This window comes from Macrobrachium nipponense, chromosome 13 (assembly GCF_015104395.2).
Source record: "Macrobrachium nipponense isolate FS-2020 chromosome 13, ASM1510439v2, whole genome shotgun sequence".
NCBI classification, from domain to species: Eukaryota; Metazoa; Arthropoda; class Malacostraca; order Decapoda; family Palaemonidae; genus Macrobrachium; species Macrobrachium nipponense.
In genome coordinates, this window is record NC_087206.1 from 25,496,666 (window position 1) to 25,512,918 (window position 16,253).

Sequence of the window (16,253 nt, forward strand, 5' to 3'; positions counted from 1 at the left end):
TGATATTATTGTGATGTGGTGGATGCAGAAGGCAGTCTTATAAATTATAATATATTATATATATATATATTTATAGTATTCATATTTATATTTATATATATATTTATATATTTCTCTTTCATTTCAGAGCCCATTTCAAAGGGCCGTACCATGATAGGCTACCCAAGCAATGATGAGCAGATATTATCGTTCCCAATTAATGCTGAGGTCACTATATACAGCAAGGAAGCTGGCAGTAGACTAGACCTTTGGGGTGTTGAGGTAAGCCACTCCACATTGGTTTTGTTTTTTCAGTTATATGTGCTGAAAGTGTAAGTTTTATTTTTTCATTGAGTTGTTTCTAACTTGTTACTAGTACTTTGATATAAACAAAGTTTTAGTACAGTTAAAAATTAGGTTTTATTTAAGATGCCATTTAAAATACAAATTTATGATGTGTACTACAGGCAGCACCCAGTTAATGGTGGCATCGGTTATTGGCTATCCAGTTTTACGGCGCTAGACCTGTTAACTGGATTTTTGGCACCGATCTCCGGTTAGTAGTGCCAAGCTCCAGTTAACAGCGGTGATGATCTTTGGTTAACGTTGCTGTTAAGCGTGTTATTAGTGCTATTCTTGCTGATTTTCGGTTAGCAGTGCCACCCGGGAACGGAACCCCCGCTGTTAACTGGGGACTGCCTGTTTATGGAAGAAGCATGTGCTGTCAGTTTATGCATAGTAGTGGAATGATTTTTTGTGCTGTCTTCTGCAGTATGTATATTAGGTAGTAAGTTGATATGTGATATATCAGTGTTAAGAAAAAGGATTTTTTATAATCAGGCATGTTTACTATTGTAAATTCATTTATCACAGATAACCTTATTCAGTGCAAATGGTTTACAGTTGCATCACCTTGAAATAACATTTAAAACGAAGGCTTCAATGTGCATTCTCAGACCACACTCCATCTTCCAGCTAGGCATTAATTTTCTGTGCCAGTTAACTATGAAGTGTGCAGGGATGGGAGGAGAGGGTTGGATGTCTGCAGAAATTGTAGTTTTTGATGAAGCCAACACAGGAGGCAGAGTCAAATGGAAGAGAGATGGTTTCCAGTTTGAAGTCCAGGGTTAACAGCAGAAGGATGAATTACAGAATAAACTTCTGGCAAGTTCATAGCTGAATGAACAGTCATGGTCTAGGCCACAGGAGTGGTCAAGACAAAAATTGGCAGGGGTAAACTTCACCACAGAAGACATCACTGTAGTCATTGTTGTTGCTGTCAAAGGTATAGGAACAAGGGGACGTTGTAGAGACAACAGGTATCCTTGAAGGCAAATTGGGCTAGAATAACTTGATAGACTCACAGCTTGTTCATAAGGAAACAACAACAGCCACAAACTGTTGTGAAACATCAAGACCATCTTCTTAATATGCTTAGCAAAGGATATATTTCTAGATCAAAGGAAGTCCAAGGAAGGCAATGGGGTGGTAGTGGAAGGAACAGGAGATGAGGAAGAGCCATGAATCTAGAGGTCAAAGGGTTAGTGATGGGGAGACTGGGAAATCCCTTGGTAGTAGGTTGAGCCTCCTGGAAAGTAAAAATTGTTTGGAAAGATTACAGTGGAGGACTTACACTTCTTAGTCTGAACAGACATGACACAAGATGGAGGCATCAAGGAGCCAGAACCCTAGCCAAAGAGACCAGCCATGACTACAGGGGGAAAGTTATAGCTTGTCTAAGAAAAATCACAGCCTTCTTTTAAGTTCTTGGCTATACAATGCTGAAATGTTCTTTGAGTGTAAACTGATCAGCCCACCAGCTCAGACAATGAACATGTCTGCAGTCAGTTCTGTTGCTAATGAACTGGTTACCTTTTTTTAGGATTCTTATCCAAATACGTTTTTTGAGGATTCTTATCCAAAGAGGACATGAACAAGCTGCAAGTACACCCACTATTCCCCATACAAGTATGCTGTGGCATAATGAAACAATTAGTTGTTCATACACGAAACAAACCTTCGGTCTTAACATTAGGATTTACTAGCGCCAAGCTGGAAACCGGTAGAATTAAAATTACTCTTGTGAGATCCAGGGACTAATGGCATCTATACCAGGTCACGGGGCATGTATACCCAGAATTCCCACGGCTACCTGTGACCCATCAGTTATTTTCCTACCGCCTTTAAGATAAGACGTGTTACTGTCTATCTCATTTAAAAGCCGCCGTTTTTTCAGTTTGCCCGTTCTTTATCCATTTCATTTTTTATTTTTCATTCCTTTTCTTTCTCCAAGTGTGATCAGTGTGTGGTAAGAGTGTATACGTGGTATGATGGAGAATTTTGCCTCAACATCGGGATCGTCTACCGCTTCGAAGAGGAGACAAAGGAAATGCCCAGGAGTCAGTGGCTTTCCATGTCTAGGTTCCTAACTTCGGTGTCGACGGATCCTCATCCAACGTGTAGTAGGTGCAGGGAATACGTATGTACGGTTACTAATCCGTGTTTTGTTTGTCGCGGTTGGTCGGTGGAACAGTGGAAGAAGTTCTATGGGAAAAGCCAATACAAAAGGAAGGGGGTGACGCCATCTTTGGATGACCAAACCTTACCGGCTTCTTTTGTATCAGTAATAAACCAGGCTGCTCCATATGTTTCTCCACCTGCTTTTGAATTGTCTCATACCCCCTTCGGTTTCTCCTAGCGGTTCTGTATCGGAAACGTCAGGAGGGGCCTTGGGTAATTTTATGAATAATTTGCACTCTCCTTTGTTCCCAGCAAGTAGAGGGGGAGATCCGCCATCTTTGTTCCAGGCTCCTGCTACTCAAGCGCATAGGTTAGATGGTACGTGGTCAGCGCTAGGCCTACCAGCGTACCAACCTTGGATGGTCTGCTTGCGCATTATATGACGTCACGGTTCCAGCAGGGTCCGGCAGCGCTGAATGTTCCTCAATGCCCCTGGGCCTTGCAATTTATGGGAATTAATGCCGCGGCTTCACCATCCCACTCAGTATTTACAGCGATGCAGAACGTGGGAGGTAGTTTGGCAGCAAACGTGCGGTTGCCAGCAGAAACCTCTCAGTCTCTCCCTACGAGAGGGATGACGTCACAAACATACGTCAACACTCTGAGATGGCAGGCGTGATGACGTCACAGACCGATTACTCGGCCTTTTTTTTCGCTGCACCCAGACGCTAATACGCCTTCTAACCTGTCAATGCAAACTGTAATGCAGAAATTACAGGATATAGAGGAGAGAATGAATAAGAGAGACAAAAGAAAAAGTGTGATTCGCCTTCTTCGTCTTCTTCCTCTAGTTCGGTGTCATCGCTAAGTCCGATAACATCACGGCGAGCGCCAGTCAAGCGTTGGAGGAGGATTCGGGAGTTCCTGGCGGATCCTCGGGCCAAGAGGAGAAGAATCAATTCTTCCTCTTCTTCGGACCAAGACTGTCATTTCCAAGTCAGCAAGAAGGTCGGAAAATCAGTGGCTATTAAGCACAAGGTTGGCAGACGAAGCCGTTCGCAAGAGTCCGAACAAGCGAGAGAGGTGACGGCCGGCGAGCTAGCGGCCGAGGTGGAGTCGCCAGTTCGGATCACAAAAACTGCGATACCTCTTGGTTAAAATAAAACGACGTTGGCGGCGAAAGGTGCAGCAGAGGATGGAATGCAGGTCCCAGTTTCGCCCGTAAGGCCGTTCAAAATACGTACGAAGGACGATAAGGCTCCTATTAAAAGTACGAAAAATAGAGAGTTTGGCAACCTCGGCGGATACGTTCGTGGAAGGCAGTGTCCGTCTGGATAGAAGGTCGAGGCCGGGCTCGCCGACGCTCGAAAACGATGCCAATGCTAATAGAGGCGAACTTACCTCTGTCTTAAGATAGCCTTCATCTTGGAGATCTAGACGAGATTCTCGCTCTAGATCCGTGAGCAGAGAAAGAGTGAGACGTTCTCGTTCCCCTGCTGACTATCTGGGATCGAGCCAACAGCGGCCATCCAAAAGCAAAGATCAAAGAGACCGCGGCCGTAGGGGCAGGCGGCCGTGGAATTCCGGGCCGTCTGTCAGAAGATAGAGGCGAGACAACATCCCTCGTGACGGAGAGTGGTACACTAGAGTCGGAGGAAGGAGAAAACCAAGAGTTTCTGGCCTCGTATGCAGAGGTTATTGATTTGATTCGTCAATTCAATAGCCTTTCGGAGAAGACAGAAACACCGGCCAGTATGCTTCCTCCTGGAATTGACATGGCGTTTGGACTAAAGAGGGATACCAAGGTGTCGTATGAATTGCCTTGTTCGAGTCATGCGGAATCGGTCTTGCAACACGTAAATGCAAAGATTGCAGGAGGGATAATTCCTTAAGATCTAATAGATCATTTAAATTTATTCCCCCTCCAATGATAAAGCAAAGGAAATATTATACGACACCGGAAGGTCCCTTTGCTGTCTAGACAAATGAACCCTAATGTTGTAAGGTTAAGGCCTGGATTAACCTTGGATCAGGTTAAAATGGAGTGCCCTTCGATGACGTACCAAGAGGCTGCTACGTTAGAAGCAACAGCTTCTTCTGTCTTTCAGGCTGCTTCCTGGTTAGACCTTTGGTCAACAGCAGTGGCGAAAATTGCATCCTCGGAAGCAACAAGGAAAGTAGTGGATGAACCAGTTGTTCATTAGATTACTACAGTCAGGGTCCAAGGCGATTGCGTACCTGACAAACGTAAGTGCCAATGTTTGGGCAAAATATCCTGCTAATGAGGAGAGATGCAGCATTGGCTAGACTAAGCCGCAATGTGGATTTGGATTCCCTGTTAGCAATGAGGAATGGGGATATCTTGGAATCGCAACTACTGTTGCCAGAGGTCATACTGGAAGAGGCGATAGATAGAAGAAGGATGGACACTAACGATAGGTTGGTGCAACAGGCTGTTAGGAAAACGTCTAACAGTCAAACTACTCCTTTGGAGGGAAGACAACAGCAGATGTCTCGAAAGAAGACAGTGAGACATAGCATCCCTAACCCTAGAGTCACAAGACCTTCTTCCCCAAAGAGGATACTCATCGGCCCTTTCACAATAGAAAAAACAGAGGAAGGGGCAATAGGGGAAGAGGAGAGGCTAACAAGAAGATAGGATGGGCGCCTCCATCACGCGGCCAAACCCAGTTGGGGGGTTGCTGGCAAATCACTGGAAGGTGTGGCAGGAACTAGGGGCAGAGCAGTGGGTGGTGGATGTTCTCAGGATCGGGTTATTTGATTCCGTTCGAGGTAACCCCGCCCCTGACAGATCAACCATTACCCCACGTCACTTATGCCCACAAATCTCAGAAGGCCACTATTCTGCAGGACGAAGTGAAGAAGATGATGGAAAAAGGAGCTGTGCAACAAGTATGCAGTCCGACAAAAGGCTTCTACAGCAGGATTTTCCTGGTACCCAAAGCCAACGGGGAGTGGAGGACAATAATAGACCTGTCAACGCTGAATCTGTTTATAAGGAAAACCAGTTTCAAGATGGAAACTCCGAAAACGGTTCTACAAGCAGTCAGAATCGGAGACTTTATGCTGACAGTCGATCCTAAAGGACGCATACTTTCAGATACCAGTCCATCAGTCTTCAAGGAAATTTCTCCGCTTCAGTCTTGCAGGGAAAGCTTTCGAATTCAAGGTCCTGTGCTTCGGATTGACAACGTCTCCTCAAGTTTTTACAAGAGTGTTCACCCTCGTGTCGGCGTGGGCGCATGCTCAGGGGATCAGGCTAATAAGATATCTGGACGATTGGCTGGTGATAGCAAAGTCCAGGGAGAACAAAATACTCAGGGACAGGGCGGCCCTCCTGCAGCTTTGTCACAGCCTAGGTATTGTGGTGAATCAGCAGAAGTCGCAGCTGGATCCAAGTCAACGTTTGGAATATCTGGGAATGGTGATAGACACAACACAAGCCAAAGTATTCCCGACAGACCAAAGAGTAGAGAAATGCAAACAAGTGGTGAATGCCTTTCTGGGAAAGCAGACACAGCCAGCAAGACAGTGGCAGGTGGTGCTGGGAATCCTAACCTCCCTGGAGAAGCTAGTACCACAAGGAAGGCTACACCTTCGGTCCCTACAATGGAGGATGAAGGAGTTTTGGTCACCAACAGTAGATCACCCGTACGAGCAAATTCCCTTGTCGGCAGAAGTGAGGAAAGACTTGCTGTGGTGGGTGGACGACGACAATCTGACAGTGGGTGTCCCCTTCAACAATCCTCCCTGGACCTCTTGCTGTTTCTCGGATGCGTCACTAGAAGGCTGGGGAGCCCATATGGAGGAGTTGATGGTGTCAGCAAAATGGAGTTGCAAGGACAGAGAACTCCATATAAACGTGCTGGAGTTGAAAGCAGCTTTCCTGGCTCTACAAGAATTCAGGGAGAGAGTAAAGGGACACTCAGTGGTATTGATGTCAGACAACACCACAGTAGTAGCTTATATAAACAAGCAAGGAGGCCTAGTTTCTCGGAGCTTTACATATGATGACAGTTCAACTTCACCAGTGGGCTATAGAGAACCTGGTAGACATCAAGGCAGGTATATTCCGGGAAAAAAAGGAACATATGGCCGACAAGTTGAGCCGCAGGGATCAGATTCTGGGAACGGAGTGGTCCCTACACCAACAGGTAGTGGACAGGATGCTCATGTTGTGGGAAGGACCGATCATAGACCTATTCGCAACCAGGTACAACAAAAAGTTGGAAGTGTATTGTTCAGTAGTCCCGGACGCAGAGGCAGTAGCAGAAGATGCGCTACAACACCCCTGGACAATCTGGACGTGTACGCATTTCCTCCATTTTTGTCTAATCCGTCAGGTTCTGAACAGGGTAATGCGGTCTCAGAACCTCAAGATGACCCTGGTAGCCCTGTTATGGCCGAAAGCAGAGTGGTTTCCAGACCTACTGGAACTCCTAGTAGATGTGCCAAGAGAGTTACCTCCATGGAGCAACCTTCTGTGTCAGCCTCACGTGGAGAGGTACCACCAGTCGGTGAAGTCCCTATCGCTTCACGGGTGGAGACTGTCAAGTATCTCCTCCGAGAGCGAGGGTTTCGCAAGAAAGCAAGCAACCTCAGATGGCAGGTAAATATCAGAAATCATCTGCGACAGTATACCAAGGAAAGTGGTCAGCATACTGTGATTGGTGTCGTAGAGGGAACGTTGTCTCACTCGGTACCACTATTCAGCAGTTAGCAGACTTTCTGATATATCTCAGAACAGAAAAACATATGTCTGTATCTGCAGTGAAGTGGTACAGGGCTTGTTGCTCCCTAGCCTCAGTCTTACGAATGAAAGGAGTGGACATATCGTCTTCCATGGGAGTTGGCCCATGCCCCTGATGAGGAGCTTTTGAACAGTCATGCCACCAAAGGAGCTAAAAAGCCCCAGATTGGATCTGACCAAGGTACTGAGTAGTCTGACAAAACCCCCCTACGAACCACTAAGACAGTCCACGGATAGGAGCCTGACCCTGAAGACAGTCTTCTTATTGGCCCTGGCTTCAACCAAAAGGGTGGGGAGCTACATGGCCTCTCATATCTCATAAAGCACTCGAGAGGTTGGAGATCAATGGTGTGTGAGTTTGTCCCAGAATTCGTGGCAAAGACCCAAAATCCAACAATAGTAGACGGCAGATTCGACTCCTTTACCATACCTTCCTTGGCAGACTTTGTAGACAACGACAAAGCTGAGATGCTCCTGTGCCCCGTCAGGGCACTAAGGGAGTACTTAAAGAGAACAAGGCACCTCAGGCCGGGGTGCCAGAGGTTGTTCGTAAGTACAGGACGGAACAAGAAGGAAGTGTCCAAGAATACAATATCATTTTGGCTAAGGGAGACGATCAGAGATGCTTATACTGCAGAAGACAGAGGGTCAGATAGCGAGGTGGGAGCTAGAGCTCATGACATCAGGGGTTGTGAGTGCTTCCCTGGCATTTAAGAAAGAACATGTCTGTGGATAAAATTCTGAAAGCTGGCGTGTGGAAGCGCCAACAACTTTCACCTCATTTTATTTGAAAGATGTTGCCCATAGATCTTTTGGACACCTTTTCCTTGGGTCCAGTGGTGGCGGCCCAACAAGTGATATATGTTCATCCAGTGCCCCTGGGCGGGTCACAGTTTGCGTCTAGTCTAAGATGAAGGTATGAAAGTAGAATGAATGGGATGACTGGTCTTTTTTCTTTACTACTTTCTTCCTACTCCTTTAACTACGGGCAATATGAAGGAGAGTACCGTCATGTGCTGGAACGGACTAGATGCAGGTGAGATGGTCAGCCATACTGTGAAGCTATCTTAGCTGATGATATACATTTCAGTAGCAACACACCCCTCTGGATAATAAGGAAGAGGGGTGAAGGTGGATCCAGTCGCAAGGACAAGAGTAAACAGTAGAATGGTATCTACACCCAGTGGGAGGCAAACCAATAGATCCGCTTATATCTTTGGTCCTAGGTTCATTGTCCATTCTCTTAGAATTTCCCTATATATTTCGGAAATGGATAAGGTGGCAAACTCCCAGTCAGTTGTAGAGACTTACCTCCCTCCAATAGTAAGTCTATCCTAATGTAAGACCGAAGGTTTGTTTCGTGTATGAACAAATACAAATTTGTAACTAATTTGTATTTTCATAACTAACAAACCTGAGGTCTTAACAGTTAAAGGCCCACCTCGAACCACCCCTCTAGCAGTCTAAACTGGGTTAGAAATATAACTGATGGGTCACAGGTAGCCGTGGGCATTCTGGGTATACATGCCCCGTGACCTGGTATAGATGCCATTAGTCCCTGGATCTCACAAGTGTAATTTTAATTCTACCGGTTTCCAGCTTGGCGCTAGTAAATCCTAATGTTAAGACCTCAGGTTTGTTAGTTATGAAAAATACAAATTAGTTACAAATTTGGTATATTTTCCCACAACACACACACACATGTGATTGGGGAAAAGTTAAAAACTACAGACAGTAATTACTATAACCAAAGTAAAAGGAAAAAATACTTTAACAACTAAAGGTAACCTGATAGTACTGTGAAATGGTAAGCACAAAAATCGTAAAATCAATACAATTTCAATAACTGAAATTACATACTGAGAAAATTACCATATTTGAAGGAGTTCCTTGACTATTTAGAAATTACTGCCTGAATAAGCTAAGATGACCTGCAATCTCCAGGAAGCAAAGTAGGAAAAACTATTACTTTTGTACTGAATGTGGTAATTCAGATTGCAGTACTAATACAGCAGTAGGTGATGTCTTGTGCAGAATGTAAAAAACACTTAACTACAGTTGAAATGGATCAATCATTCCAAAAACACAACAGAATGCACCAGTAACAATAAAGAAATGAAGTAACGAATGAACAGCACATCACAAATAATGAAAAGATATGCTAATATAGAAGAGCAGCTAAATACACATCTGCAGTCAATTAAGTCAGAAAAAAATTAGACCTAGTGGGAAGCCAGGGTGTGGTTTGGGCATATGCAGGCAGTCTGTGCTTTTCTAATTCTTACAAACCAATATGGTTTGAAGAGCCATTTGTATGCGAACAGAGCTATGTATGATATGTGCATGTGGTTGTAATGAATAAAAGTAGCATACGCTGTCACAGATTGTAGGACATTTCCTACTTTCTGACTTTGTATACACAAAAGTACAGTAAGTAATGAATAAATAATATAATTATAAAAGTAGATTTATTCCATGAATAGCTTTTGATGCATTTGTATTTGCATCTCTATCAAAATGTAAACTAACATCTTCCCATTTTGTTAAGAAAAGTTATGGACTCCATAGTATACCCTGTAAGCCTTACAAGGTGGAGATTAATTTTTTTCTCTCAAGATCAACCATTTCATAGAATTGAAAGCTTGTTTTCCTCTGTTTTTGTGTATGTTATCTTGTAGCATGCATTGTATTCTGGTCATTGCTAATAATGAACAATTCTTGCATTGTTTTGTGAGGAAGAAATTATTTGATAAGTAAATTTTGCGTATTTGATCTTCAATATCTCTTAAACAAACCCTAAACTTTTACAAATGTTAAAATATATTGAATGTTTTTCTCCATTATGTATTAACTTAATTTTATGTTATAGAGATTGCTGTGATTCTGTCAGTAAAGGTGTTGCAAACCTATACCTTTTTTTATTTGTGTGTGCGTGTGTGTGTGTGTATTAAAGATAAAAGATGACTAACTCAGGACAGATGAGGTAGTTCAGTTTTGGCATAGGTTTGAGTGTTAGCTATTCACAATAAAGATAGATCATATATATTCATCTTTAGGCAATGTCAGTGGGGTATCTCTTCACTCTATCAGTTTCAGAGCTACCTTTTTTTTGTCTTAAGCAAAGAAATTAGGTAAGAATTTTCATAATCTTCTATCAAGGAATGCAAAGTGTCATTTTTTTCAATCACTGCTACTATGCATTTCTTACCAATATTCATCTCCTTGAAATGGAATGCCTTTTAGACTAATGAGTATGGTAATATATTTAAGAATTGAAATCCTGAGTTTGGGCCTCACTTTTCTATTTGTGCTGTAGATTAAAACTTCTTAATGATTAGAGTTTTGAGTAGGATGGATACATCATTGCTTGGTCAGTAATAATGTGGCTAACACAGGAACAGTAATTCTTGGCACATTGCTGGTACAAAGTTTCTTAATGGACAAAAAGAGTTGAGTACGTCCTTCATGAATCCTTCACTGAAGGACCTCACAATCGAGTTGAATGAATGTGTTGATCTGTCCCAGATGAATGCTCTTGGAGGTCTTTTGAAATGGAATATATGCTGAAGATCATATTTTATTGGCCCCGGTGCAGTAAACTCTTAAATTCACTATTAAGTCCAAGGGGGCTGCTTAATAATGAAAATATAAAATTTAAAGTAAAAGTCCTTTGCCTAGCCTAAAGTAAGCTATCCAGAATTACTACCTTAACGTTGCAATTCAATTTGTTCTCACACCTTTGTAAGCAGACACTAAATAATGAACTTATAGAATTCACAGAAGTATGAACATTATTAAGTATCAATTGAAAATAAGTCCTTCACATGGAATTCACAGAAGTATGAACAGTTATAAAGTTGCAATAGAAAATATATTCCTCATTATCACACACAGGTTATTCACCTTTCATTGTTTCCGTTTGCAAAGCAACACTTACTTTCTACTATTACGTCAAAAAGCCAGTTTTGTATACTAATTTACAAAAGCTTCCCAGAAATATCACTGTCAAGTTTTCTCAAAGTTCAACCTTACCTTTAATAGACAGTGTATGTACATACACTGTTTGCATTTGACATGAGAAGCATTTCCTTTGTTATTTGGAACCATGGCTGGGGCTGTAAGTGAGCAAGTTTTAATAAATGAATAAAAACCATTGGAAATAGTGTCAGCATGGTGGGATGATGACCCAGGAAATAAAAAATTTCATTAGCCAGAATTAGTTTTGAATTAGTGATGGAACCAGATTAGTGATTAAGTACCTATACATAGTTGTATTGGTTTGTTTCACTTCAATAGCAATTGAAAATTAAAGCTAAATGTATGAGAACATAAATATGCATGTAAAATACTTCCATATTGGTTATTAAAATAAGCAAGTTCAGCAACTTTTCTAGCTTTTAAATTATTTTTGTTTTTATTCAGGAGATGAACCTTATTCTTATGGAACAAGCCCATATAGCCCATTTACTTGAAATTCAAGCTTCCAAAGAATATGGTGTTCATTTGAAAGAATAAACAGAAGGTAATGGGAAATGCAGGATGGAGAGATCAGGTATTAGAAAATAAACAAATAAATGAACAAATTGATAAGTAAAACTTATAAAATTTCATAAATTAAGAAAATACAAGAATTGTTTTTGAGTAATAATGTGCTTAGAGGAGAAATTTACTCATTTACCTGAGCTGAAATTGTCAACTATGATTTCTCTATTACCAACAGAAAATTAATTATTTATAATTATGGCTCAGTTTATGTTTGTAACACACTAATTATGGTAACACCAATGCTGATACAACCGTAGATCTCGTAGTATATTTGTGTTGCTGTACAAATTTCATTACTAACTTAACATGCTGCCATAAGTAGGATTGATATCCTTTGCTCCATTGCTGAATTAATTAGGTTTTGTATAGTTTCATGCTTTGGGATTAATGTTTTGTCTTTTTTTCCAGATTAAAGGCAAAAGAGGATATGTACCCAAGCAGTATATCAGAGAGCATAAGGTATTTGTATCAAAATTAGAATTTGAGGTGCCCACTGAAGGTGCAAGCGACAACGAGGATTCTGCTGCAGACGAGACTGAAAGTAATGTAAAGCCAGAATTGACAGAGATTCTTGCAGATGAGATTGCGCTTAGTGCCGAAGATGTAGAATATAAACGATTACAGGAAGCTGCCTTGGAGAAGGAAGAAATCGATCGACTTGAAGACGATGAACAAGTTTCCAGTGTGAGTGATGGTGAAAATGAAAATGGTGACCAAGGAAACTTGGAAACAGAGAAACCCTTGCATGATAAGTCAGCAGAAATTGATGATAACGAAGAAGAAGATGAAGGTAATGATGGTGGTGATGAGGAAGAGGAGAAAGATCCAGACGAGAAGGAGAATCACAGTGATTCCACTGACAATGAGAAACTTGAAAATAATGATGAGAAATCAAAAGGCACAGGAAGTGAGACATTGTCTTCTGATGAAAGTGAGGGTGATAACCTTGAACCTCAACCCTCAGTTGTACAAGAAGGTGAAGTGGATGAAGATACCAAAGGTGAACACACACACACTGATCATGATGCAAGTTCTAAACCTGAGATCCAGTTTCCACAACTGATGTGCCTGTGGATGAAGAAGTTTTGCCCATCGATTATGAAGTTATAGATGGTACTACAATATATTTTGATGATACAACACCATTGCCACCAACAGCTGAGGTTGTGAGTCCTGTAAACCTCATGTCTTCATCTGTAATGGATGAAGAGTATGTAACTGCACACCCATCATTAAAGCTGTCACAAGAAGCTCATGTTGAAAGTTCAGAAGGTGAAATTGTAGACATTTCAGTAACATCAATTTTAAGTCTTGAAATGAGCACTGCAACACTCATTGAAAGTGGCACTGAGACTGCAGTTACAGAAGCTGTGCTTGAACCAACAGAAGTTTTGCCTTCTGAGGAGGTTGGGCCGGCCACACAGACAGAAGAAGCTGCAATACCTCTGAACCCAACATCATCTTTGTTATCAGAAGCAACTGCATCAGTTACCTCTTGGTTTGGAGATGCATATTCTGAAATTGACGAAAAGGAGAAACTAGGTGAACAGGATGAAGTGAATGAAGGTTCTTCTGAGGTGACTAGAAACTCTGATGGTGAGGAGGAGGAAGAAGTGGATGAATTTGAAAATGAAAATGGGTTTGGTAGTCCAAAAGCAGATTCAGTTATTGATGGAGCTGAGATTATGAGTGAGGAGAAGGAAAGTGAAGGCTTCTTTTCTTCTTGGTTTAGTTCTTCAGAACCATCTAAGGTAGAGGAAGTTCATGATGAATCTGCTGATGATTCAGGCACTACAAATTCTGACAAAGCAATTCATAGAGAGGTTGAAGTAGAATTGGAAATAGCTTCTGATGGAAGTAGTGCTGAAGCACCAAAAGCAGATCCTGTTGATAATGTTACACCCCCTGAAACTATCGAGTTCCCTGTAGAGCCTACAGAAAGTCCTGAACTAAATGTACATCCAACACATGCTGCAGCTGCTGATGTAGATATTGCTTTCAACACCCAGCACTCCCCCCTTTCCTCTGTAGATGAATTCCCTGAAACTCCAGTTACATCTGACCTGGATCAGAATCCAGAACCTACTTTAGACCTTGAAGATAGGGTCTCTGTTGATGACCCCTCTGTTGACTCTAGTACCACTTCCCTGAATGACCAAGCGGACAGGACGGAAGAAGCAGGTATGAAATCTCTAGATATTGGTGATGGTGGTGGTAGTGGTGATGGCATTCATGATTCCAGCTGTAGTAGTGATAAGAAGTGTGAAGTAGAGACAGATAATTTAGATGTTGCTCCTGAGTCAGGTGGTGTGGGTGAAAAGGAAGATACATCAAGAACTGTAGATGAAATTAGTAATAGTAAGTCGGCAAACATTTCTGATTGCATAAATAATGATTGCAGTGAAGAGCATGTTTACAATGTAGCACATTCTCTTGTTATTAATGACAGTGAGGTATTTAATACCTTGAAGATAAAGAAGAAAGATGAACTTCCAGAAGGTAACTCAGGCCGTATTGATTCTGATTTAACAGTCAATCCTCTTAATAATGATGATAGTGGTAATGATGAGTCCTCTCTAGATATAGAAATGGCAAATAAAGTTGATGATGATGATAGTGAATGTAATGATGTAGATGAGTCTTTGTCCAATGATAGTTTAAATGTTGATGGAACTGATATTGATATTGATCAAGCTATGGAAGAAGAGTACAAGAATGTGATGTCTGTGGTAGGCAAAGAGAATACTAAACTTTCACTTGAAATCACCAAAATTGGTGATGAGACAAATAGAGAGATTGATGAAACTGCAGGATCAAACGTTAGAGCTGTTGATATTCCTTCATTTGTAGATGATAGTGGTAAAGAGCCTGATAGTGAATTATACAGTAGCATAGAGACGACAGAGGCAAATACAGATGTCTCTCTTAATGTAGGTTTAAGTAACGCTGAAATTGGTGATTCTGCTATAACATCTACTGAGATTAGAGAGCAAGCAGATAACACAGCTGTTTCTGATGTAGAGGACCCTCACACCCCAGGTGATGATGAAGACCTTGACACTAGTACTGCGCGACCACTGTATGCTGAACCAGAACCTGCATCTCAAGAGCATCACCCCCACACTCATGTAGACCCTGATGATTTGTCACATCTTGCAGGTGAGTTTCAGGCAAAAGCCTTTGGTATTAATTTACTTCATTTAACCGGTTTGGTATCAAATGACACAGATCACTTGATATGTGCACATTTTAGAACAGATGACTCTCTAATTAAATTATTAAGCAAAAATATTATTGGACATAATACAGGTAAGAAAAATGTCAATACAGCTTTCAAATTGATAGAGAAGTTATTTTCTGATGTTGATAAAGGACAGGCTTCAGCTGAATATTTTGAAGAAAAACTTGCTCTTCTCTCCCAGACCAAAGCTTTTAAAGATAAGGCTCATGAAACATTTAAAAGTAGGCAGCATTTTAAGCAAGCTGAAACAGACACTGAGACACTTGTTGTAGATTTACCAAAAAGTATGTTTCCCAGTCAAACTGGGTCTGATGTACCTTTAGATAGGTTTCCCTCTGAATTAGGTTTAACAGAAGCATCAGTTGAGCAAAATGGTCATGTATCTGAGAATTCAAGGACTGTTGAAGAATTAGAGCCAGTAACTGTACCTTTGAGTAAGTTGCCTGAAAGTAAGGAATCTGAAACTCTGAGAGAAGGATCAAAAGATATCGTTGTACTTGATGTTCCTAAAAGCAAAACTGAACTAGAGGCAGAAGAGGTGGGATTGTTGGGATTAAAAAATTCATATCCTGATGATGTTATATCTGTATTATCTGAAGTAACTGAAAATGTTAGTGATGTTACAGAAAATGAAATATATTTGGATGTCTTGCCAGAGCAAGGAATTTCCTTGAATAAAAGTAATGAAACTCTTGAAGACAGATTGGTTGATGTGCCAGAAAGTTTAAGTGTTTCCAACCTTGAGGTATTTGATGAGATATCTATACCTAAAGGGTTGAAACAGTTGGATGCAGGCAGTTCTAATTTAGCATTGCCATCAGATGTAGAAGCTGCAGATGTTGATAACTTGACAGCTACTGAAGGTAGCGTGGTAGATGTGTCAGAAAGTGAAAGTGTTTCCAGCCTTAAGGTATTTAATGAGACATTGACACCTGAAGGTGTGGAACAGTTGGATGCAGACATTTCTAATTTAACATTGTCTTCAGATGTAGGAACTGCAGCTATTGATAACATAACAGTAAACATTTTACATTCAGAAAACCTTCCACTCTCAAAGGAAGACATTGTTCAGGATGTCATGGCTTTACTTTCAGATACATTAATGAATGATACACTTTCAGTAACACCTGAATCATTAGCATCATCAGAAGAACTAGCAGTCGCTTCTCGTTTAGTGGGTGTTGACGTAAATTATACAAATAATACCATAAAAGATTCTGACAGGGTTCATTCTATAAAGTCAGATTTTCCCCCAAC

The 16,253-nt window shown here is 41.3% G+C and overlaps 1 protein-coding gene across 1 annotated transcript in view; it reads left to right on the plus strand.

The window, feature by feature from the left end:
* Positions 1-13,667, plus strand: part of LOC135225695 (transport and Golgi organization protein 1-like) — a 36,354-nt gene extending 22,687 nt beyond the window's left edge. The window contains exons 2-3 of the mRNA XM_064265046.1: positions 128-261; positions 12,164-13,667. Of these exons, the coding sequence (XP_064121116.1) occupies positions 128-261; positions 12,164-12,865 (836 nt within the window). The 3' untranslated portion in view covers positions 12,866-13,667. The remainder of the gene's footprint in view (positions 1-127; positions 262-12,163) is intronic.
* The last annotated feature ends 2,586 nt before the right edge of the window (positions 13,668-16,253 follow it).